At 34.1% G+C, this 24,741-nt stretch overlaps 1 protein-coding gene across 1 annotated transcript; it reads right to left on the bottom strand.

Annotated features, from left to right (window-relative positions):
* Window positions 1-294: 294 nt before the first annotated feature.
* Window positions 295-19,965, bottom strand: LOC106127645 (Wnt family member 1 wingless). The gene is made up of 4 exons (XM_013325799.1): window positions 19,815-19,965; window positions 12,310-12,572; window positions 3,199-3,497; window positions 295-2,004 (listed from the first exon to the last, which is right to left on the bottom strand). Exons 1-4 carry the CDS (start codon window positions 19,904-19,906, stop codon window positions 1,477-1,479), a joined length of 1,182 nt encoding a protein of 393 aa, XP_013181253.1. The 5' UTR covers window positions 19,907-19,965; the 3' UTR covers window positions 295-1,476.
* Window positions 19,966-24,741: the final 4,776 nt, after the last annotated feature.

A 24,741-nucleotide genomic window follows, 5' to 3' on the forward strand; every position in this document is an offset into this window, starting at 1 on the left:
AATGCCTTTTTAAAATCATCAATGCGTTATCAGATTATTTTGAAATGAAAATGAAATTTCCACTCTAAAAATTAATTTAGAGTATAATATAATTAAAATTATTCAAAATAAATATCTTAATATAATACATGGATTGGATTAAGAAATACATACAATTGTAAGGCATTCTATCTAACAACTGCCCTAACCTAATTTTATATCACATTTGAAATATCATTCTCCTTCGCACATTTATTAATAAAGCTTTTTTTTGCAAACTGTCGACTTAGTTTGTCATATTTTTATTTATAAATAAATAAAGTTCTATTTTTGAATGAATGTCAAAACGTCCCAATTATTTTTAGAAAGTTTTATTTTTTATTTCACTGTATTTATTAGTCAACAGTTCGCAGTTCTAACTAATGAAATAATTAAACTATATTACAATAGGAAAACGACGTACTTAAACATGCTTTTATACAATAAGATTTTTTAAAGAACGGTAATTTAAAATGAGCACAATGCGTCAATTGACAACGTATTTCTTTATCTAGATGTATCGGACGCAACACGCATGCACTATTATAAGTATAATACTGATTATTTAATTCGCTTAATATTTAATTAAAATTCTCGAGAGCGTTTATCTCGTAATGTGGGACACTTTTACGATGGCGCTACTTACTGACCGATAAGGGCCGAACGCAGCTTCGGGCGACGAACACCCAAGAAGTCACTTTATGCAAATGATATTAAGTCACAGAATCCATTAACTCACCAAATAATTAATATAAAATTATAATTACAAGATAATTTCGCTCCCGAGCCTTAAAACAGTTATTGCGACCGTGCACCCGACGCATGCGTCGATAAAACAAAAAATATTTGTAAAGCCGATATTATTATTGCCGTCGTAACATAACGGCAAATAACTCCATTAATATTAAACTTTGAAATGATATTGACTAATACCATTTAAAGTAGTCTTCCATGTTTAATGTGATTTGACTCGTTTCTCCGGAACATCAAGATCATGTCAACGCGGTAATTAGAATCAATAATTTTGACAGCTTCATGCCGGGTAAGGAAACCAACAAGTCCAATTTCGTATGTAAGCAAGTCGGTAGGACTGACAGAAATAAATCGTCGTAAAACTGGCCTCATTAATATCCTAACGCCAGCGTATAGAAAAGTTAACTTCCTAGATCACATGTTCGCACTTAATAGCCAAATAAATTAACTAAACGAGCAATCGTTTATATTCATTTTAGGTCCGATCATTTATAAGTGTATAAAAAAATCAATAGTAGCATAGAAAGAACTATTTACATAAATCTTCCGAAGAGGAATAAATGACGCGATTATATACACCGTTTGTTATCTGTTCACGATGAAACAGGTCCACTCTCGCGTCCGTCGCGACCGAGGCACCGCCGTCACACGGCGCGGTTTCTCTCGGTGATCACACACGTGTACACAACATTAGCGTTCGACTATCTATAAACATGTATGGACCACTTTTTCCGTACGACACGTTTTACATTTAACTTCGCAGCACCAGTGAAAGGTGCAATTGCACCTCTCCACCACGAACTTGGTCTCGGTTTTGTAGCCGCGGCCGCAGCACATCAAGTCGCAGCCATCCACGCCAATGCTTGTGTCATTGCAGGCGCGTCCGTGCGTGCCGGGGATACCCAGCCGAGGATTCTTCTCGCAGAAGCCCGGCGAGGACTCCAAATACACGAGATCTTTCGCCCCCGGTGCTTTGTGGTCAGGGTTGTACGGCCGGAGCTGGAATCTATATCGATCCCTTCTCGGTACCCTGTGCGCTCCAGGATCATTTCTTAGTACGGGAGTTTCGACATCAGAGTTACTCATCAAAACTCTTGATGCACCATCGAATCGGTCTTTTAACGCATCGCCAACGGAACGGAAACTCGGCAAGCGCATCCAGCAAGTCTTCACTGTGCACGATCCAGACATTCCATGGCACTTACATTCCTGACGCATCTCTGACTGGACATGCTGCAACAAAAAATATACATAAATAAAAGATGAAACATTGAAAACCTAATTAGTTTATTCTCGCGAGGAGGTCTGTAATGATGTCCAAATATCTATAAATTCCTTCGATAACAGTCGAAAGGTGATCGATGGTTTACAAAGCTCACTCCATCGATCGCATCTTACGATCAAGCAAATTGTTACAAATCGTGGAGAGGTGGGCCAGTCGTCACCGCGCCAACCTACACCATAAATCATACTCTAGGGACATTCATCATTCTAAGAAGGTAGATAAATGACGCGGGGTTGGAGACTGTAAATATTTTACAAGGGCCGTGCGCAGGCGCTTCGAAGAAAGCAGACGGTATTTATTCATTCACATGTAGATAGCCGAGCCCGACTCTAGTGTCCAAATATGCGTTAAACAATTGAAGGAATGCCGTGAATATTCATCGCACGGACACCCAGTGCGAGTGTCGTGACAGGAATTAAGTGCAACAGTTAACGACGCGCCTGGGTGACTCGTTTCGTCCGTCTATCCTTTTTGATGAATTTTAGGCAGGAACGGACAGTGGGTATGCAAATGTGGGTGTGCGGTGGGAGGGAGAAGCGCGAGCGCAACGAATGGGTGCCCGGTGCACGTCGCCACGCGATGGGCCGCGCCACCGCCGCAGCCGTCTGGCGCATAATTAATTTTAGACTTAAGCGACATGTCAAGTGGCTGACAATCGATCGTCACCCGTAATGGTAATGTAAACACGAAGCGGCGACATGTCCGAGTGCGATTGTTTTATGGATGTTTATAAACGGCTCCCGTTCAAGTGGCGATTGGACGAAGAGTGTCGACCGATCGGTGCGCTGGCATCCAATCATCACTCACAAACTTTTACCCGTTGATTGCCTCGTTTTTGTCACAGACGTGACTCGACTGGATATAATCGATGTCGAACCGGATTTATTACTAACTTTCTCGATTAATAACGTCGCTTTAGAGTCTTTTACCGAGTCTACGATGATCCAGCCACGGACCCACTGTACGTACGTTAATGTTTGTTAATGTTCTAGTAGTATTAAACAACCTTATTAGAAAACGAGGACCGGCGTTTCTAATTTAACATGTTAAGACTTTATAATTATACTTTTACGACGTATCTCAGGTGTTAGAACATGAAATGGAAGTTAAAATGGCCAAGAAGTGCTGGATTGTCAACTTACCGCTCTGCCGGCTTCGTTATTGTGCAGATTCATTTTCTCCCTCAAGGTCTTGCCACGCTCGCCGGTATCGACGAACTCCCGGCTGAACCTGAAGCCGAAGCCGATGTTATCGCTGCAGCCACCCCACTTCCAGACGCGGACGTTGGCGGCGGCGGCGGCGCGGGTGCGATGCGGTGTGCGCTCCAAGTGCGAGTAGTCGCACGTGCATGACTCGATGGAGCCCTCGGCGCAGGCTCGCGACACCGCGTGCGTCACTCCGGCGCTCGTTATTGCGTATATGAACGCCGTCTCACGGCATCCTATCGAAAAAAACATGTTGATCAATTGTCTTATATATACATATACTTACAAAAGTCACAAGGAACGAGATATTGTATACTAATAAAAATAGACTTGATGAAGATGACCACATTGACACATGGAAAGGTAAAATTCGTAATTGACAACATTTACTCAATTCACAGTACCGTTAATAAAATATTAAATAAATCATCATAATATTATGACACAAAAGATAATAAAATTTTAATTATCTACTTAAGAATATCAAAATAAGTTTTTGTTTAAAGCGAATTGAAGAATGCGCGCGTGGGCTTGTAATGAAACAAACTCCTACCTTAATATCGTTGTTTTGATAATAACAACGGATTGTTTATGACATTTCTCACATAGGTATGTACGGTATTCTCATAATTAATTCATACCAAACATAAGAGGGGTCCTGTATTTTAATCAAACTTTATTAATGCTCGGGGCATGCGAGCAAAAAAAAACTCATATCGTTAACTCGGGTAAGTATCGAATTTTCTAAATTCAAAACATTTGAGCTCATCAGCAAATTGCAGCGGGTAGCGAGGGTCCATTTTATTCTCTCGATTGGTATTTAACAGATTGTTTTCGTATTATATTATCCTTATATTTTAATATCTCGTCTCGATACACAAAATAGTATTGAGTATAATAAAATGTGGTCGAATTCACACAACAATGTTATATAAAATGATGACTATCCTTCAACACAATCCACAATCTCGTCCCGTATCGAATACTATAAATAATTAATGGCTCGAGCATTAGAATCAAATACTCGTAAAATACAATTAAAAGAAAGAGGGTATATCTTGAAGATTGAAAAAAAAAGATGCGCTTACCCACACGGGAGATTATAAATTTGATCATTACAAGTGGTGGGGCGCGCATCGAGTTCTCTCTCTTAATATCGATTTAATAGCCTGCGTACTTTTTAATGATTAATTATCGATATCCAAGGTCTATGTGTACGATACCAACAATAAGATAATGCATTAAAAGAACGAAGTTAAATATGAAAGTTTTTTTTTAATTTTTACACATTTTAATGTACATAAAACGTAATGATTTATCGAATATCGATATTAAGTATCCGAGTTATTTTATATTAAGGATTTTATACTACTCTAAAGTTACATTGTCATGCAATTTGGGTTCTCATTAAAATGAAACTTATGCTTTATGCATATAAGTAACAATGTAAATTAATATCAATTAAAATTAATATTCTTAAATCGCTCTTGGTGGTCCGATTGGCAGATCGTTAAATGTTTACAAATTCAGAAGTCTTGTGTAATAAAATCAGTAAAAAATGTACTTGTGTTCGATAACTAAAAAAAAAAGACTTGAAGGAATCAATATTATTAAAAAAAATAATAAACTATTCATGTCATAGTATGTTAAAAAAAGTGTTCAAGGTCAAATCTACTACGCAAAAAATTATGATTCATATATATTATAATAAGCCGTCAAAATTATTAATTCCATCACCCTTGGTGGTCCCGGCAGTTCGTATGTCCACCAGTAGTAAGGAATGTTGTCAAAGCATTTAACTTATACATATTTATAAATATTTATACTAACAATATGTGGAAAGAGCGAGGTTGAACGTTATTAAGAACTCAATAAGCAAATGAAATCATTTTTTTATTGAGTTGTCATCGTGGGTCCTGATATAAATTACGGCAAGCGCACACCGGCCCTCTCCGCTTCGGTTTCGCTTTTTGTGCTTTCATTTTGAATGTTACACAAAAGTATTTTATTCAGCAATTACTTGAGATGTTCGAGCGGGAATTTTAATGTCAATTTCGCCATCATTCAATGCTCGGACGAAATTAATTCAAGACGCAGAATCCGAATGCGAACGTTCGCTGAGTCGAGCATTTATCTTCTGTAATGAGTTGGAAACGTTCCTTTGCATTAACTATAACAAATAGGCACGGGCCAATTAAATATGGCACACGTAAATTACGCTCGTAAAATAATAGCTTTCGGCTAATCCTATTTACTGTTGACATCTTAACGGACACATAAAAGTTGTAGTTGTTTGAACAGAGTTATAATTATGCCTCTGATTGCGACACCTTTCCTCATTTAAATAGCACCAGTTTTATCTTTGAATTCCGCATTTTATAATATAACTATTACTTTCACCAATATTCTCTTAAAAATAGACATATCATGTTTGTAGTTCTTATGCCTTTTTATCCATTTGATGTCAATTGTTAAGAAAATACAATTGCTCATGTCATCTTTTACACTATTTTTTCCTAAAGTACCAATTTAACTCTCAAGTCAGCTACAGACGTACACTTTTAATTATAGTTTTAACAGTCGAACTATTTAGTTAAATCGAAAGTGTATAGCTGGCTTTAGCATTTTTGCTAACTTCCTAATAGTTAAAGTTTTTCTCAAATTCTAATGTTTTTATACTATAACGATATATCAAAGTGGGGCATTGGAAATCCGTTATTTTACGGGTGGCTACCACGTGCTGAGAGTTAATATAATAACATCTTATAGTAATCGATAATATCTAGGATTGATAAAATGAATGCCCGCTGAGAATTTAATGTTGATATTTTAATTTTATTATGCATACAAGATATAAGATAACGCAATTTTATTACTTCTTAAGGAATTTTAACAGCGTTATAGACATCGTATTGATTTTCATCGCGATTTTCTAAGATTTGTTAATTGATTCATTGACTAACCTCAACTTGTTTTATATAATTTATTATTAATTTTAACTGTCAACGTCTGTGATACAATATTACTATTATTACTCAAAGAAACTTAAACGATTGCGCTTTTATGGTTTTTAATAATTAAGGCAAATACTAAATGTCTAACCTTAAAATTTAGTGTTGCTATACATTTTAGTTTATATATAAGTCAACTCTAGTTTCAAGGTTAAAACACGTGTTTAACTAAACATAGTCAAGTTGTATTTTTTTCAAGTAACATTAGGTTAATATTATATTTGAATAAAAGAAAATATCGAAATAATTTATGTGATTATAAAAAAAATAATATATTTTGCATTGCGGTCGATCATTTACCTCGACAACAAAGCCGATTGTCGCATTTTGCAAATAAATCTCGACGTAGAAAAATTATGACAGATGTAAAGGTGTTCCATCGGAGACGGTACATTAGTCACGGCATTTAATTATATGAAAACGGATTTACTTTATCTATAGGCTTAATTAACCAACAAAATGTGACACATAGACTATAAACATTAATTTTGAGTACATATTTAATAATATCTATAATAATATAAGATTTAAAAAACCGGACATTTTATGCGTATTTTATTAAGACATTTTCGCTCCCATCAAGCCAGAGTCAAATAAGAACAAATATGATTAATGTGAACCAATAAAAGTAAATTATTATTATAACTGTTAATAAAGTGCTGTCGGTGGATTATCTGTGCGAATAATAAATGGTTTTGGAGTCGTTTTACAACGCGACCGAGCACAGAGCGATAATTCCCGCCGATTGGCAGTTAAGGAGAGGCGTTAAGCGTTTATAAAAGTCAATGTCGTAAATCCATAAGCCTGTCCTTGGCCTGCGATAAATAAGACTTAATCAATGTTGACAATTGACGAACGCCTCGGCTCGAAAAGTTAAATAATTCAAAATTAACACACTAATTAAATCTTTTCCCGTCACCGTTAAGTCATCGAAATGTGTTCCGGTGAGATTAATTCTAAAGATTGACTTATGATGGTTTCGCGCCTCGCAACGTTCTTACTTTATTTATGGCGATTCAACTTATTCAAATTTGATGTGACGTGATTATTCAAAACAGTCATAAATCACCCGGTTTGGCTTTTATGCCGTCGAGGACCGTTGCATCGGACACGATGAACTCATAATAAAGATTGCTTATTTGCTTTTAAAGTTAAACGATAATTTAATGACTTTAATTTACTACATTTTGATGAAGTGATAGTACAAATAGAATATTCTCTTTTTGTATTCGATTAAAGTGTAATTGAAGTGTTCGATAAAAGAGCGTCAGTGGCTCAGTGGTTTAAGCACTTGACTTGCAATCTGCAGGTCTTAGGTTCGAAATCCGCCATGTAATATCGATTTTCGATTTACATATATACATTTATTCCGGACGTTCTTACGGTGAAGGAAAACATCATTCTGCGATGCAACCTGCACATATCTGAGAAGATATTCAAAGATATATGTGAAGTCAACTAACCAGCACTGGACCAGCAGGTTCGTCTAAGGTCTAATCACCCTTGATTCAGGGTATGCTCCGAGCCTCTCAGTGGAGACTTATAGTGAGCTGATGATGATGTATTCGATTACATTGTTTGGAAAGTCATAGTGATAACTATGCCTTTAACTATAACTATCGTTCTATTTCAAGATTTTTGTTATAATCACCGTAAAACTTATTAAGTCGTGAAGGTGCACTTGTCTTATAATAATCTCTCTTTTTCTTCTCAATGGACAGTTGGATACTTTATGAGAATTTTTATCGTAAAAGGACGACTAGAATAGAAGTAATAAAGTGGTGTAATTCATTTTCGTTATGCCATGTTATGGGTGATAATTTAACATTGAATCTCGAGACGGAGGCATTCCTGTGACAATTCAGAATTACGTCGCTCATATATCACTTATTGTGTGCGGCACAAAGCCCCCGGCTACCACTCGCTACCACCTACCACTCGCTCACCATTCACACGCAGCACAAAGACATTTGTTTTCAAACTACCAACAAAAAAAGCACCGAACATAATTAGTCTTTAAGTGAGCTATCTCGGAACGGAATGCAACCGTTAATAAAAAAAAGATCGAACAAAAATGACAAAGAATATTCGCATCGATCGAAGATATCGTATTAACATCAACCCATTTTGGAATCACAAATCGCTCGTATCTCGAAAACAATTCAAACGCCACCAACCTAAAAGTCTTATCTAATTGAGCATTAAATATTTCGTCGAGGGCATTTTATATCCGTTTTATTTTGGGTGCGAATTGTTTTGTACGTTTTATCCACCCACGATGAGGACGAGACATCGGGAGACACGACAAACCTTCAGAAGAAACATTCGAACAAGGTCGTTTTATTGGGCGAGTTACCTGCTATTAGGAGCGGCTATAGGTGTAAACATCGCTTCCGTGGTGCGTGCAGGCGTCGCTAAACTGCACGGCGGGCGGCTCGCAGCGGGCATCCGGACCCTATAGCTCTATTCTCGGCTTCACAATGACCCTTCCTACAAAGGACTTTTATACAGTTGTCATCGTCCGTGTTAATACGATCCTTGAGGTTTGCTACAATGAGATGAAGACGTCACGAGCGTCAATGGAGTGTACGTCTAACATTACTGATGATTTTGTTCCGCTCTAAAGTGCTTTGTACTTACGAGTGATAATTACTAAAACGGAACCCTATTCAGATATTTTGAACAACGATGAACTGCGAAGACGTGAAATCAAATATACGACCTTTTTTCATAAATAAGTAGCGTTGTGATGGTCTCCTGTGGAGTTTGCATGTCCGTTTTTATACGTTTCACAAATGGACGTAATTTCAATGTATTAAAAATGTTTATGGTGTATTTGCGTGGGACCTGTTGCAGCGCCGCGTGGCTCGCCCGCCCCGGCCGCTCTTCATAAAGCAATATGCTCTAAACGCATCAGAATTACATTTTGTAATATCATGTTCTTTTTATCGATTTAAATTACGACGGTGGTCCGTAACCCCGCGTACTGTGTCTGGATTTTAATTTAGAATGTTAGTCTACTTTTATAGTTTATTGGCTATTGAATAATATTATTTATTTTTGCTCTAGGCGCTCTTCGACGCGACGTATATAACTGTGTCGAAGTTTCTCTAATCGATTACAAATCTTTGATTAATAATTAAACTATGAATCAATGAACAGTTATGATAAAGTTTAATGTTTCAATAGATATACAGTCGAACCAGGATACACGAGAGTCCAAGACACCGCGGTTGTTTTTCTCACTTCTCTCTTATCCGAGTTTCTCGCTTATGGAGGTCGACCGTCGTGAACGAACAATGACTCTCGCTTACAGAGGTTAAGTTTTTACTATTAATAATAATATGACTTCCTAGTAGGTACTTTTGCGTTAAAATTTTTCTTCTTTTAGATTAATAATAGCAAAATTGAAAGAACATATACTAATAGAGCGGACATGAATGTTTAAGAGGCCATTACGTCAGATATTAGACAGGACATAAATCCAACTACACATATGTTTGATTGTGAGCAATTTCTTAATTGATTTAACCTAGTTCTATTGTAGCGGAAGTCATAACCACTAAATGTTGTTCATTAAAGTCTACTAAGACAAGTAAACCTACAAGTAAAGAGAGAGTCAAGTTGTAATATCGAAGGTCAGTATGTTAATAGTCGAGTCTGATAAGTCTTTATTCTGTGTCCGAGCGACATTTCAGAGTGAAGGCTAATAGAAACATCGTTTACCCAAAACGTTTGCGCGTGTCATTAACGTAAGAAGCTTTTGGGTCAATAACCGGACCGCACCGGTCAGTACGATCCCGATATCTCGCATACCGAATTCGAAATGAGATCGAATTAGACCGAGATACGGGAGTGAATGCTCTTAATTTTGAAGATAACCCCCCCTAATGTAAGCTGAACCCCGAACTATGCTTTTTAGTGTTATGCGCTTTTATCGATTAGATCGGATATTTCTCGTCTATTTTTGGCCGAGTTGTTATATATATGAAAAATGTAGGTCAAATTATTATCTTACTAGTATTATAAAAGCGAATGTTTGGATGGATGGATGTTTGTTAAAAGGTATCTTCAGAACGGATGAATGGATCTCGCTGAAATATGTATTTGGCATAGATGTAGAACATAGTCTGGAAGGAGTCATTTAGTTTCTTTAATTCTGCGCGGACAGCTATTCCTATATAATAAAAAAACTACTGCACCTGCCTACATCAGGAATCGAAAGTAAGGAACATCTGATCAAGAACATTCGCGACTTCAACTCGTCTTCCTTAACTTGGGTTTTGTAGAAAATTTATTACTTTTTAATTTTATCGTCCCAAAAAAAAAATACTCAAAAATTGATTGCCTGGTCTGGCCTTTTTGCTGTAATAATGAATAAATGCGATGTACGAACCAGATGTTCGCGAGACCATAATAAGGTGTATCGCATACAAAGCATCGAAATCGGACACCGGAGATAGGGCAGACCTGACCCACACGACAAATTTATTCAAACATCCAAATAAAGAATAGACAATCTAATTTCAACCTTATTCCTAAAGCAATAAGCATCGCATTATAATTTCATGATAACATGAAAGTATACAGACAAGTTGTTGTAAACATTTTAATTTTCGTGAGTGCTTTATGAATTAATCTCGCCTTTCTTATTGCGTTCCGATTCTTGAGCGTTACAGAAAATAAATATACGACCGTTCCCTTTTCGCTGAGGAGACAGGGCATTCAATTTTGTAGTCTAACCATTATTGTATGGCTAATGGTGAGCTTTTTGCAGATTTTTATCTATAGATAATATCTAATCCTGTTGAATAGACGCTATGGAAACGACCGGCGCAATTGTAAACCGGTGTTAAGAGGATGAAACACGTTTTAGTTCATTCTCTATAACGCATCGATGCGGAATTGATATAGATTAAGATCCGAGATTATATCCTATATCTATTTAGGTTGACTACATCTGAAGACATCTGATTGAACAATTATGAAAATACCTCTTAATTTTTTTTCTTTTAAATTTAATATTAATCCTGTAAAAATAGCTCTAAAAAATCTTTTATAGATTACAAATCACAACTATTGTTGATGTTTCAAACATGCAGGCCTAAATAAAGTCGAATGTTTTAAAAAAAAACATTCGAAATTCAAATAAAAAGCAACATCGATAAACGGGAATCCGAACGTCACTCGGTCGCATGTAATTGATCCGGGATGTTTTATCTTGATGAGCCCTTTATATGTGCCCCCGACGCGCTACCCTCCCCATGCATATAGATAAAATCTTTTAAAAGGGTTGCCAACTAAAGATATCACTTAATTTGTAGCTACTCTTTGTAACCGGGATTAGTAGGGGACTTGTTATAAAAAAAACAACAGTTTTTTGCCGTTCACTTTTTTAACAATGTACGAATTTTAGATTTGGCGAGAAGTTATCGATTACATTTTTTAAAAGATTATAACTAAAGCACAAAAAGCGAGAATGTATTTCTTAAGTATTTTGCAAAAGGTTTAGAGGCTTATCTTCTTATGTCGAGTTTTGTTTTGTTTAGCTTTGTTTCGATATAATAAAATTGAAACAAACGAATGACGCGTGTTGCTAAAATCTCAAATTAAGCCTTGTGTTTTTTTTTGTCCGCTTATTTTTTAAATATCGGATCGAGGAACGTGAGCCAGGTATTAAATTGTCAGGCCAGATCAACGTTAGGTCCTAATTAAGATTCTAATAAATAATTTTAATATTCAGTTTCCATTATGCTTATCTTATAATTTGCTAAAGTTGTTCGCTTAAGAGACTTATCGAATAGCTAATAAATCTTAAATCGACGTATCAAAATATTTAAAGGTTTATGTACTATATTCAAAATATATTAATATCTTAACCTTTGTTATTGTTTTTATAGCAATAAAGACAAAGGTAACTCTAATTAGTTTAAATAATGCAGATGAAATATTAATCAATCTATCATTGATCAAATAACATTAAATATCAAGAACTATAGTTAAAAATATTTAAAAGAGAGATTAAGATATAGCTTACCTCTATCAACAATTTTCCCGAATAAATTCTTCCCTCTTAAGAAATTCCTTGTGGTGCAATTCCATCTTCTGTATTTGAACTGATGTTGGCATTCGGCGACCGCCATGTTGGCTCCCTTCGCGACAGCTGTTAGCACTCCTGGGTTCTCCTTGGCGAGTCGCCGTTGCTTCCGCCTTAATGTGGAGTGTACCCCAGCGTCCATGTATAGGACGCCAGGTGACATCGGTGATATGTTGTTTGGCTCTCCCGCTTTCGCTATGCCCCTGTGAAACATTGCTACATTAGTTAAATGTGAAGAAATGAAGTAAGGTAATCAGAGATTATATCGATTGAGAGCAGTTTTGTGTATGTTATATTTGCTCGTTTACTTTAAATATTCCCTTTTGTCACTATAATAAAAGACAATGCTGAAGTCGTCACCCAAAACAAGCGAGACCGAGGATTGTGAGGGAGGGAAGAAAAAACAAAACAAACAAAACCCGAACGCCACTTAAGGCAATGGGTGCAACTCGAAATGAAATGCTCATTTGAGAAGGTAAAGACAACAAACAATTGACGACCGAAACGTCAATCCGCAGACGTTTAGATAAATATTTGCGTCGCGCATTAATCGTCGAGGGCCCAGTGAGTAAACATAGGCCGTGAGCGATCGACATCTCGGCCCTGTTGACGTCCGCCTCACTCGTGGATATATCGCTCGAAGACTAAACAAAAGCATCATACATTCACAGCTTTGGAACGGCATCTCTTATTTCATGTTAACAGAACAATCCATGTATCCGTTCATTCATTTCCCGACCGACGTTTTCGTAACTTGATGAAGGTGTGGAACTAAAACTACGTGAGGTCGCGCACAGCGATGCCTCGGCGCTCTGGAAATCGTATTACTTTTCTATTTGCCCTTCTTTGTAGTCGAGTGTAACGCAAATATGAATAGCTCGTCGGAAATTCTCATTTCCTTCGAGAAATAAAGACGACAATGCGGCGTTTTTGGACACTTAATGCGGCTATTTAAAAACTATGATACGGTTTTGTGAGATTCTTTGAAAAGCTTGTTGACCAGAATAATACTTGGTAAACTTGATAATATGATAAATGTCGTGGATTTATTTGATTTTATTTTTTCATAGTTAAAAATTATACTGTGGTTTTAAATATGTTTATAAAATAGAATAACGAACTTATTTATTATACTTAAACATGCTTTTCTTAACTTAATTTGATGATAATTCTATAATTTTTGGTGTGAACGATACAAATTCATGTTTACATAACTATTACTAATTTACTTTTAATTATGTTAAGGCACAGTTAGTCTATGAAACCTAAAAACTCTTTAAATACTTAAAATACTTAATCACCATAAGTAACTTAGTACTCAAAATCTATTTCACTTTATAAAATGCTTAGTATAAGTAACAAAAAAAGTGTCAAAGTGAAATAGAAGTATTATTTAATGTCTGGGAACGGTCGAAGGGATGTCCATATTTGTCCGGCGATGAGTAAAGTCCTTTACACTTGTCACATTGGTTGGAAACCAAATACAAGCGACGAGATGGCCGGGAAAAAATCGTGAATGGCTTTCACAAGTAAACGTGATGTTTGCACAAAGATAAAGCCTGTGTGAATGTGTCAAAATAACAAATATTGTCTTTGGGGGCTTGCGGCACTTGCTATTCAGGTCATTAAGGCCATTTGCGACTTTATAGTGCGTAGAATATATTTATATAGAACAAAAATCAACTTAATTATTACAGACATCTATTACACATAAAAAATTAAACAATTTGATTATAGAAATTTTTTCAATTCAAATAATTAATTCAAAAGAAATTGAGGTGGAAAACATTTTCAACTTATTTTTTTTTTTAAACATTTCATTTTTTGAAAAGTATAATCTGATGTTATATGTTCTTTTGTTTTCCTGTTGTTACTTGTATGAAAGACTAGCTGTCGCACGCGACTCCGTCCGTGAGGAATTAAAAAACATAATTAGTAGCCTATGCATTTTTCCAGGCTACGTTCTTTATGTATACCAAATTTTATCGAGATCTGTTCAATCGTTTTGGAGATACCTTCAAACAAACATCCATATATCCATCCAAACATTCGCATTTATAATATTAGTAAGATTAGTAAGACTCGAGCCAAAAACGTGTAATGTTTCCGTAAATGTTTCAGCAGTGAAAACTCACGGTAACATTAATATCTAGAATTCGCGGAATGGGTACGCTTATGTCTACAACATATTATCGTAACTGTAACTAATCATATTTAAATATATCCATTTTTAGATTATTTGTTTAACATTATTGTAGTTCCTTTAACGATAAACATGTTTTTTTTTTAATATTACACACTTCTTATCTATACACATACAAAGCGTTTAGCTTCCCCTTAAAAGTTTTTCTTTGACTCATCGTACGCATTTCGCATACAAATTAAACCTTTATTATTTAATTTGTTGGCATCTTACGAGGCGTCAAAATATCGTACTGGACCGTCCAGATTACTAAGACCTCTTCTGTCTTGAATTTTGTACTTTAAACATAAGTCATAAAGATGTATAAAACAGACTTGGAGATCAAATTGGATTGGTAGCTGTTATCATTTCTATCCTGACGCCGGCACGCGATTTCGTACGTAATGTAATATGGACAACGCCTGATGAATACGAATTAACTAAGGTGTGGCAGTTTTTTATTTGCGAACGACGAAACGATTTAATTTAGCCAGAAATATATTCCATTAAAAATCGTCTCATTTTGACATCTCACTTAATTTGTTGAAAATGTACTTGTCATAATATTAGTGACACCGATTAAAGATTAAGGACAAAAAAGTAACATAAAAATGCTTTTATTTTTAAATTGAATATTTTATATATTTCTCGTAAAGTTTTTTACAATTTAGTCTTATTTTATTACACTATAAAGAACTATCTAGAAATTTCTAGAAGTTGTAAGCAACAGAACTCAAGTATACAATAGTTTTCAATTATACTTTTAAACAGCTATTGTATACAAAAAGGTAGGAAGTGTTGCCGTAAAAATGTATAACAACGTTTCTTTGTATATGTTCTTGCAAGAAGAATTAGATGGAGTTTACTCATTGCCAGACAAATATGGACATCCTTACAATAGTTCCGAGAGAGTTTTATAAAGTGAATTAAGTTATGAGTTTTAACTAATTTAAAGCCTTGAATTATTTTAAAAATTTCATCATCATCATCAGCTCACTATACGTCCTCACCGAGGGGCTCGGAGCCTATCCTAAGTTAAGGGTGATTAGACCATAGTCAACCACGCTGGCCAATTGCGGGTTGGTTGACTTCACACATATCTTTGAATTTCTTCTCAGATTTGTGCAGGTTGCATCACGATGTTTTCCTTCAACGTAAGAACTTCGGACAAATGTACATATGTAAATCGGAAATCGAAATACACATTGGTACATGGCGGGATTCGAACCCAGGACCTGCAGATTGCAAGTCAAGTGCTTGATCACTGAGCCACCGACGCTCCTTTTAAAAATTTAATGAGGTGTAATGTTTCAAGGACTATATAAGTACTGAAAAAATAAAGAAAGACGTGTTTTAACCCTTTGACCGCCGGTATTTTCATCCAAGTATTGTACATTGAAAATCCTTATAAACATTCTCGTCCGTAAAAAAGTTTGCAATACAATTTTATATCGTCTATCTTAATTAAATGTTAATTTGGTTAATGCATACACAATTCATTTGTTTGTTTGGTATCGCGACTGCGACGGAGACGCTTTGAATATTCAGAAGCGTCTGGTTCAGCAAAGAACTACGAAATGTCTGCTCTTGATGATTAATAACTAAGTATTGTTACTTTGAAAGAAGTATTTTTGTTATTTTAAAAAGCTTTAAAGACTGTTTAAATACGTTATTATAGACTTTAATGGAAAAGTCGGAATATTTAAGGTTATATTTATAAAGTTAAGCAAATATGATCATGATGTAAGTTGGATACGTTATAATAATAATAAAATCAATATTAACGTTGGTAGCTCTCGCTAAACAGTTGGATTAAGGGCCGATACAAAAGGCAGTTAGCCTAGAAACCGCACTCATCGTGAGAAGGTTCCTGTCTCTGCAGCCCTGACCACTGGTTGTTTGATTCATGGGACTCCGCAGCCGGTGGTGTTCTGTTTTTAATATAATATGTTTTGTATAATTTTTTATTTTTTATATGAAATGTAATATATTAAGAATAAGGTTAATAAATGAATAAGTGAGGTTAAAATCAATATAATAAAAAAGGTTACAAGAAACTATATTTATCTGCTTAAAATCATACAGTTTTGTTACAGCGCTTAATAATTTAAAACAAAATTAAAACTACATTTCTTACTTATGCGCATTGGGTGAATGTTTGTTAGAATGTATCTCCTAAACTGCATGGATCTTACTGAAATTTGGTATAGATGTAAAAAAAAGTTTTAAGGTACATACGCTACTAATTAAGTTTTTTTTAATTCCGCACGGACAAAGCCTCGGGCACAGCTAGCATAGTGTACTAAAACTCCGTCATTGCGGCCATGAAAGTTGATTGTGTATACAAGTACGAATATATTTGTTTAATGCAATGAGCACGAGCCACTTTGATACTGAGTGATAAGTGTGAGATAACATAGCGTTACAAACATTTTAGACACGGCATTGAACTATTTAAAATATCATTGTATTTAAGTCTTCAATAACTATTTATAAGACTATGAACTATATCATAATGAATTCACTAAACGTCCCCACTAATAGGCTCGGAGCCTATCCTAAGTTTGGAGATTAGTCCATAGTCAACCATGCTGGTTTGGGTTAACTTCATGACGACAATTTGAAATATATATCAAAAAATTACTAGAACGCATGACTGGTTACAACCGAATATTACTAACTAGTTAATTATATAAGATATAAATATGACATACCTTTAACTGTTATGTAATTTGTGTTAAACCGATAGTAATTTAAAACTACCTTTTCACAGAACGTATTTTAAAGTGTCAGAAAATGCGCGTGCGCATCTTACTTTTCGTTTTATTGCGTTTAAAAATGTTTTATGATAAAACAAAGTTTTTTAATGTTGTTACTTTTTGTCGTTTATTTTCAATTTAAACAATAGTTAAATAAATTATAATATTGAATTTTTTGCATTATTTTAACATTAAATAAAATTTATTTTATAATATTGAACGCAATAATAATTACTTAATAACATAAACAATCAAAGTTTTACGCCGCCGACGGCACGCCGGCTGTAAAACCTTTGAATGTTTTAGAAGAAATTAAATAAATAGTTTTATTTTAGCGTTTCAATGAATATTCTGTTACAAAATGTAATTTATTTAATTCGGTTATTAAAATTGAGAGTATTTATCACAACAGAAATTTATTATTTATTTTAAAATAAATTTATTATTTTTCTTAAAATCTATTTAATTTAATTCAACGATAAATATGTAAATTTTAATGTGTTAAAATTATTAATTGACATTTAAAGTTAATGCAAAATTTATCATTCATTAATTCAATTAATTTTTAAAAAGAATATAATTTTGCCGACGCATATATAGGTCAGTCTTATGACCTAGAATTTTATTGCCCTACTGTAGTTTTTATTAGGTCAGTAGTACACAATGTTTACCTATTTTATACTATGACAATCAAACGTTATTTATTTTTTTATAATAGAAGGGGGCAAACGAGCAGCGGGAACACCGAGGTGTTCAAGGACGCTCATGGACATCAGCAATACCAGAGGAACCGGAGATGCGTTGCCGGCCTTTGAGATGGTCATACGCTCGCTTCTTTAAGGACCCCAAGTCGTAGAGGTTACGTTACTACTCGTACTTTGTGTATTAGTCAATAATAGTAATATGTTTGTTATACACTTTTTTTGCGTTAAAAATGTTACTAAGGAAAAAAAATATTTTATTCAGTTTTTGAAAGTGAACATTAAAAATAAATTTGATTAAGAAAATTTATGATTGCTGTTAATATTAAAGTTTTATGTATTTAAGTGATTTTATAGCGATCATCAATTAAGTTAAAACATACATTGGCAAGTTATTTTAATTTTAACGATTTGTTCACATTATGTGTAATTGCGCATACTTTTAAATGTTTAAAATAAATTATAAGTGAAAGAACTTTTACGATTTCTTTATTTATTTTATCGTTAAAGCTGTAAGTAAATAAAAATTGCATTAAGTTGGTCATAAACGCATTTATAACCCCGTGTTACCTAAGTGAACTAAAGAGTGAACTGTTCACTTAACTTAGTGAGATAAATCACTGAGCTTACATAACTTGAATTAAGTACAAATTACCATTATAGTTACTTTAAATCCTTTAAACGAATAAGATGGATCTTTTTGTCATACGACATTTGAAAATTTAACAAAAAGAAAAATACATTTTAAATTTTTTCTGATAAAATAATTTAAAATAATAACATGTCTAGTAGATTGCGAAGTCTTTACAATAGGGATTAGGGAGGTCGCATACCGGGAGCGAAGTGATAGTAAACGTAAATATGTATAAAGTTGACGCTCCCGTCCGTCACGGGCGACGTGTGTACAGAGCTTTACACTGCCACTTTTATTTATGATCTAAAGAAAAATGTAGGACTATCACTTATTTAACAAAACTAGAAAAATGTCAACCTTACATTCAATAAAATTTAGTATTTTCAACTTAGATTAATAGATATAAGAAAAATCATTTATTAAGTGACAATATTAAGTCAAATTATTAAAACTGTTATTTTAATAATAGTGAGAATAATAACTACACAAGTTCAATTCAATTATTATTATCATAAAAAGGGATAAACTTGGTTTAAAATCTCTTAGATAATTTACCATAACACTAATACTGATGTTATACTATTTAGGTAACTTAATTTACTTAAACTACTAAAGAAATAAAAACTATAGCTAACGATATATATCTTAGTCTTCTTATTTAAAACACTTAACATATACCACTTGTTGAATGGACAGTATTAACTTGTTAGAACGTAACTGAGCGGCGCGTTTGAGCTAGAACTTTGTTTTAAAATTCCCTAAACAAAATTAAGATTCCCTAAAGGTAAAAGTATTCCACATAACCGAATTATTTTACATTAATACATAAATATATGCTATAGACTCAAGATATAGTTATATATTTTATTAGAAGATACACATATTACGCTAACTGAGAACTTAAGTTATTTTGATTTTTGTTTTGCATCTAAGTTGGTCTAATATTTTACGACAAGTTACATCTAAGTATAGCAAATTTAATTTGTGTTTTAAAACAACTATTACAGCGTTTCGAATGCATCAAATGTATAGAAAATGTTAGTGTTAAACAAGCACTTCAGATGTATAAGATGAAAACATTAAAAACGTACATTGAAATATAGACTATGAATATATGGGGGTAAAGTCAAAATTGCAAAAATTATTAGTGAGTCGGTAAAAGAACTTACCACCACATGCTGCCGCGTCCTCTCCTTGGCTTGTTGGCGGCTTCGCACCGAGTACACAGCACAGTGAGCACAAACAACCACAGACACTTCATTCTGCGATGGGCGGGCGCAAGCCTTCACATGAGCGCGGCCGGTCGAGGCACGTTGACGTCTGCCGGCCGAAACGTAGCCCGAGGCGGAGTCGCTGTGGTGGGAGGCCGTACCTGCCTCACCGCCCGATTGGTCTCACACTTCTAGTTTTTTTTTTGTAATCTTTGTCGTGTTTGGGTCATTAGGTTGGTTATGCAATTCTGTATCGAGTTAGATAATATGACGTTATCGGATCACAATGCTTTGTAATTGACTTTTGTGATTCTATTCATTGAAATTTTCATTCATAGCTCACACCTTGATTTACTTTTTCTCATTGACATAATACATTGAATCTACTTAAGATTTATATTTAAATTCTTTACTTAAGTTTTCATTGAATGTGTAGTGTTAATTTATGCCTTTGCAGTTTCAATAAATTACCAATGCATAGATGTCTTACTAAATGATATTTATTTTACCTAAAAAATAATATTTTCTGCCATTGGCTCATACATTTGACTTAAATATCCGCGAAAATAGATCAGAGGTAATTGATAAATCTTATCTATATTGTCTGTAATCGGTTTGAACGTGAGCGTAGGTTGATGCGCGTGCGCGTGCGCCAGTGGGAGGGGCGACGGCGGCGGCCAATGGCGGCCTGCCTGCGCCCGCGCGCCTTCCGACCCGACGCACTGCCACGTGCTTACACAACGATATAAGGCACTAAGTTGTATTAAAGCTACATGAAAAATGTAAAATTATTATGATAACTTTCAATACTATTATTTCTTCGTTCTAAGCTTTAACTTAACTTAAATCTACAACCTTATGTATTCATTCTCTTATCGTAAGGGGATAAATAATTACTTTTTAAAAACAATAAAAGATAAATAAAAAAATGAGGTAACTTAAAGGTATACTGTGCTTAACAAAGTTATGTAAGTTGCAAAACTTATGAGGAAATACTTTTGTAAAAATAAACGATATTTGAAGTTTTAAAAAATACACGTTGTACTTTTTAACCACAATCAGTATTAGTAACATAATATTTTAAAATATACCAATCGTAACAAAATATATTTTAATATCAATATAGTTATTTAAAAATCTTTAAGCTTAACAAAGAAAATAACTTCATCAATTTAATGACTGATCTCATAAATTAAATAACATATAGCAATCCAATATATTGTCTTTTATTCGTAGCATGTATACATCATTAATACGAAGAGTTCGCTACGTCGTCTACAGAATATAGCTGCATACGAAAGATTTCAACGCGGGCGGTCTCTCTTACAACCAGTCATTTCCACTACAAACATTTTATTATTTGAAAATTAAACTTAATAAATAGATATATAAACTTCTTTCGCTATTAAATTATTTTTAGAATAATTTATTGTTACTTTGATGATACTTAAATAGCATTATTTGTGTACTTTTAATAGAGTGAATTGTGAGAAATTATTTAGATTTACGAACATAATGCGTATTCTTTATTAAAGTAACAGCTTCTTGTCGAAAATACGAAATAATTATCTATATAAATAAAAGAAAGTCGTGTTAGTTACACTATTTATAACTCAAGATCGGCTTTACCGATATGGCTGAAAATTGGTGAGGAACTTAGAGCCAGAAGACGGACATAGGATACTATTTAATTATTTTTTTTTTTTCGAATTTATGTATATATATAATATATTTGTTTACAGTGTTCGTTAATTTAATTCATCTGCATATTTTTTGCTTCTCAAGAGTAAGTGGAGATAGAAAAAACAGCGCGTGTCAAGCACATATGGATGACATATGACAATCAAATGTTTCGGTTAATTGAACATTCGTGTAAACGCCTCTTATTGACAACGAAAGAGCAGCTGTGTGTCCCTTAGTCTCCTTCAATATTTTTTTCAATCAATCCTATATCAATAGAAATTCTTTTCTAGGTTAGAAGAAAGTAGTTAAACTATACTTAGTTGTTATTAAAATTAACTAAAAATTACTTGTATCGATATATTTAATTGGGTCAGTTATAAGTCCAAGAAATCGCTTTATTCATGTTTTGGTGCTTAATTTGGACTGTTTTAAATTTAATTCTTTGCCCGCAATTCGAGTAGGGTGTCCATATTATACAGAGAACAATCTCACTAAATAAAGGTAAAATCTTAATAATAATTAGCAATTTTTATTACCTGTTTTAAGTCAGAAAAATGTCATAAATTAGCTTGTATTGTATCATAACTCCCCATGGGATTTCTTACCGCAAGATAATTGTTCTAAATTAAAAGCATATGTACAAAGGATAACAGTCGTATTGCTATACAAATAAAGGCGAAAATCGATTACATTTTATACAAAAACATCCATTAAACAGAAGTCCGCAATAAAAGGGCAGCGTAAAAATTCGACCAGTGAAAGTGAAAAGCCTCATTATGACCACCTTTACCATTAATGGACTTAATAAATATTTATCAAACAATTATCAGTTTTAAGTATATAGAATAAAGGCACATTTTTGAATGACAAATATGATACAGTTGCAAATTTCGTCATGCTCCACTAAAGTCCGTCGATAATTAACAATTGTGTTTAAGTTTTGTCCCAGAAGTTTCAAGCAATAAAACTTTTCAATACAACCAGTCCTAATGATTTTCGATTGTCCTCTAGAATTTGTTCGAAAGAATATTTCGCTTATAACTGTGAAATATGTCTAGAAAATAATCTAGTTAGACATTTCCATATATTTCTAGATTGTAAAATATTGCTTCATTTTATGGAGGTTCTAAAGTCTAAAGAGTTAATTCATTATTGATACTGTGGGCGGTTTTTGACAGGACAATGCTCGCGCAAACCCCAAACAATATTTTACATGTCAATTTCAAGCTTTTGTCAATAATGGATACTAAAGAAAGATAATTAGCAACCCTGTTTACGTTAAACTACTAAGAAATACAAGAAACAACTCACTGCTAAAAATAAATAAGGATAAAAAAGGCCGGCTGGAATGAATCACTTCTCATCGTACCCGCTTTCCCATCCCCGGCTTATCTTAGCTATTACGAAACGCAAATATCACTCCTCTAAGACAATACGCAACTTTACAAATAAGTTTTATAAACGGACAACGAGAATCGACTCGCGACCCTCCAAACTACACAATGTAAAATATACTTTTTCACCTTAAAAACAGAGTTGATATTCCCTTGGTTTTAAAAGGGTAAAACGAGCAATGGATAACATTTTACAGTACTTGCTCATTGTATCTTTATTGCTTAGAGTAAACGTAAATATTAAGTTTTATTATGTTTACGGATAGGCGCGGTCGAGGATAGAAACGTCGGAGTCGGTGTGGTCGCCTCCCAGTGAGATATCGATTGAAAAAAGAATCTTCCGCCCCTTACAATCGTTTTATGAGGATGACAACTATATAAGTAGCCGGTATCCCTACGAATTGTTAAGGCAACGCCAAATTCAACACTTCTGATGTACGGGAGCTGATGATTTATGTATGACTGGGCAGGTTTATGTATTGTATTGTGTGACGACGGCCCCCAGTCGGCGGTCAAATTGTAGCTCGTCATCTTTACTTAATCCGTTTGTTATTTCACGCACCGTTGAGTTTTCTGATCACAGATGTGGTACTGTAGCAAGTTCATTAAATGAATAAATTAAATATTTAATATTAAATGCATTATAACAATTTTTTTTACCGTCACAGGAAATATACATTTAAGAAATCTTACAGGACATATACACGAACAAGCGGAATGAATCACAAACTGTAGACATTCTTAATTAGATATATATTTTAATTAGCTGTGGCCTGCAACTACATCCACGTGGTATTAAGAAAGCATAAGTAGCCTATGTGTTCGTCCAGGCTATGTTCTACATCTATGCTAAATTTCAGCGAGATTCGTCCAGACGTTCTGGAGAGACCTTCAAACAAACATCCAAACTTTCGCATTTATAATATATAAAGTATGGTTTATTTATGACGAAACTAAGCATAACACGTTTTGGGGGGTCTATTCTGATGTATCACTGACCGTCTCGCACCGTGAGACACTGACCGCTCACACATAAACAATCAGAAAACATTGCGGTTACGAATTCATTTCGCATTGATACATCCGTCTGACCCGTTAATAGCCAACATTGTTTTCGGTTCGGCAAAAAAAGATAATAAAAAAAAATTGAGACATCGAAATTCTTGTTCGCATTTAGCCACGATAAAATCACCGCCCCCGAATGATATATCGCTCTACCAATCTAGCCTAATAGCGTTTTAATATCATGGCTTAGTCATTTAAATTTAGTAACAAAAACTCAACTGTTATTAGTAAAAAAAATACCCAAACCACAATGAACAGGCGTTGAACTTGACAACTTATAACGCGCTTATATTTTTTAAATATATTAACGACCTAATATTTAACTTGGTAGATACAAGATTGATTAATGTTTAAAAAGCCGGATGGGACCTTAATGAATGGAGCGTAATTAAAAAGAAGCACACTGAATATCTTTAGAAACACATTCTAAAATGTAATCTTTTGTTATAAATTAAAAACATAAAGGTTTTGTTATTTTCTTGTTAATTAAAAGAACTAAAAATACACAAACTTTTCGTCAAGACGATTCAGGCGATTCCATACTACACGAGGTTGTGTCTTTGCGAAATTCCTATGTCCACCTTTTAACTCCATCATCAGATCAACATTTGTTGATATCAATCAACCAATAACCGGGAAGTGGATCAAATTTAATTCGAAATATTTGATAGCAAACATCGGGTGAAACTAAATAAAAGCTTGTAATAGAAGATAAAAAATCTAAACGTTTTCAAAACACAAAA

Source organism: Papilio xuthus, unplaced genomic scaffold, assembly GCF_000836235.2.
Source record: "Papilio xuthus unplaced genomic scaffold, Pxut_1.1 DF824655.1, whole genome shotgun sequence".
Taxonomy (NCBI): domain Eukaryota; kingdom Metazoa; phylum Arthropoda; class Insecta; order Lepidoptera; family Papilionidae; genus Papilio; species Papilio xuthus.

What these genes read in the sequence shown, in the direction of transcription:
- LOC106127645 (XM_013325799.1), bottom strand. Translation starts at nt 19,906, where the DNA reads ATGAAGTGTCTGTGGTTGTTTGTGCTCACTGTGCTGTGTACTCGGTGC. An exon ending in GGACGCGGCAGCATGTGGTG is followed by an intron (nt 12,573 to 19,814) that starts GTAAGTTCTTTT and finishes AATGTTTCACAG; the next exon opens with GGGCATAGCGAAAGCGGGAG. An exon ending in ATAACGAAGCCGGCAGAGCG is followed by an intron (nt 2,005 to 3,198) that starts GTAAGTTGACAA and finishes TTTTTGTTGCAG; the next exon opens with CATGTCCAGTCAGAGATGCG.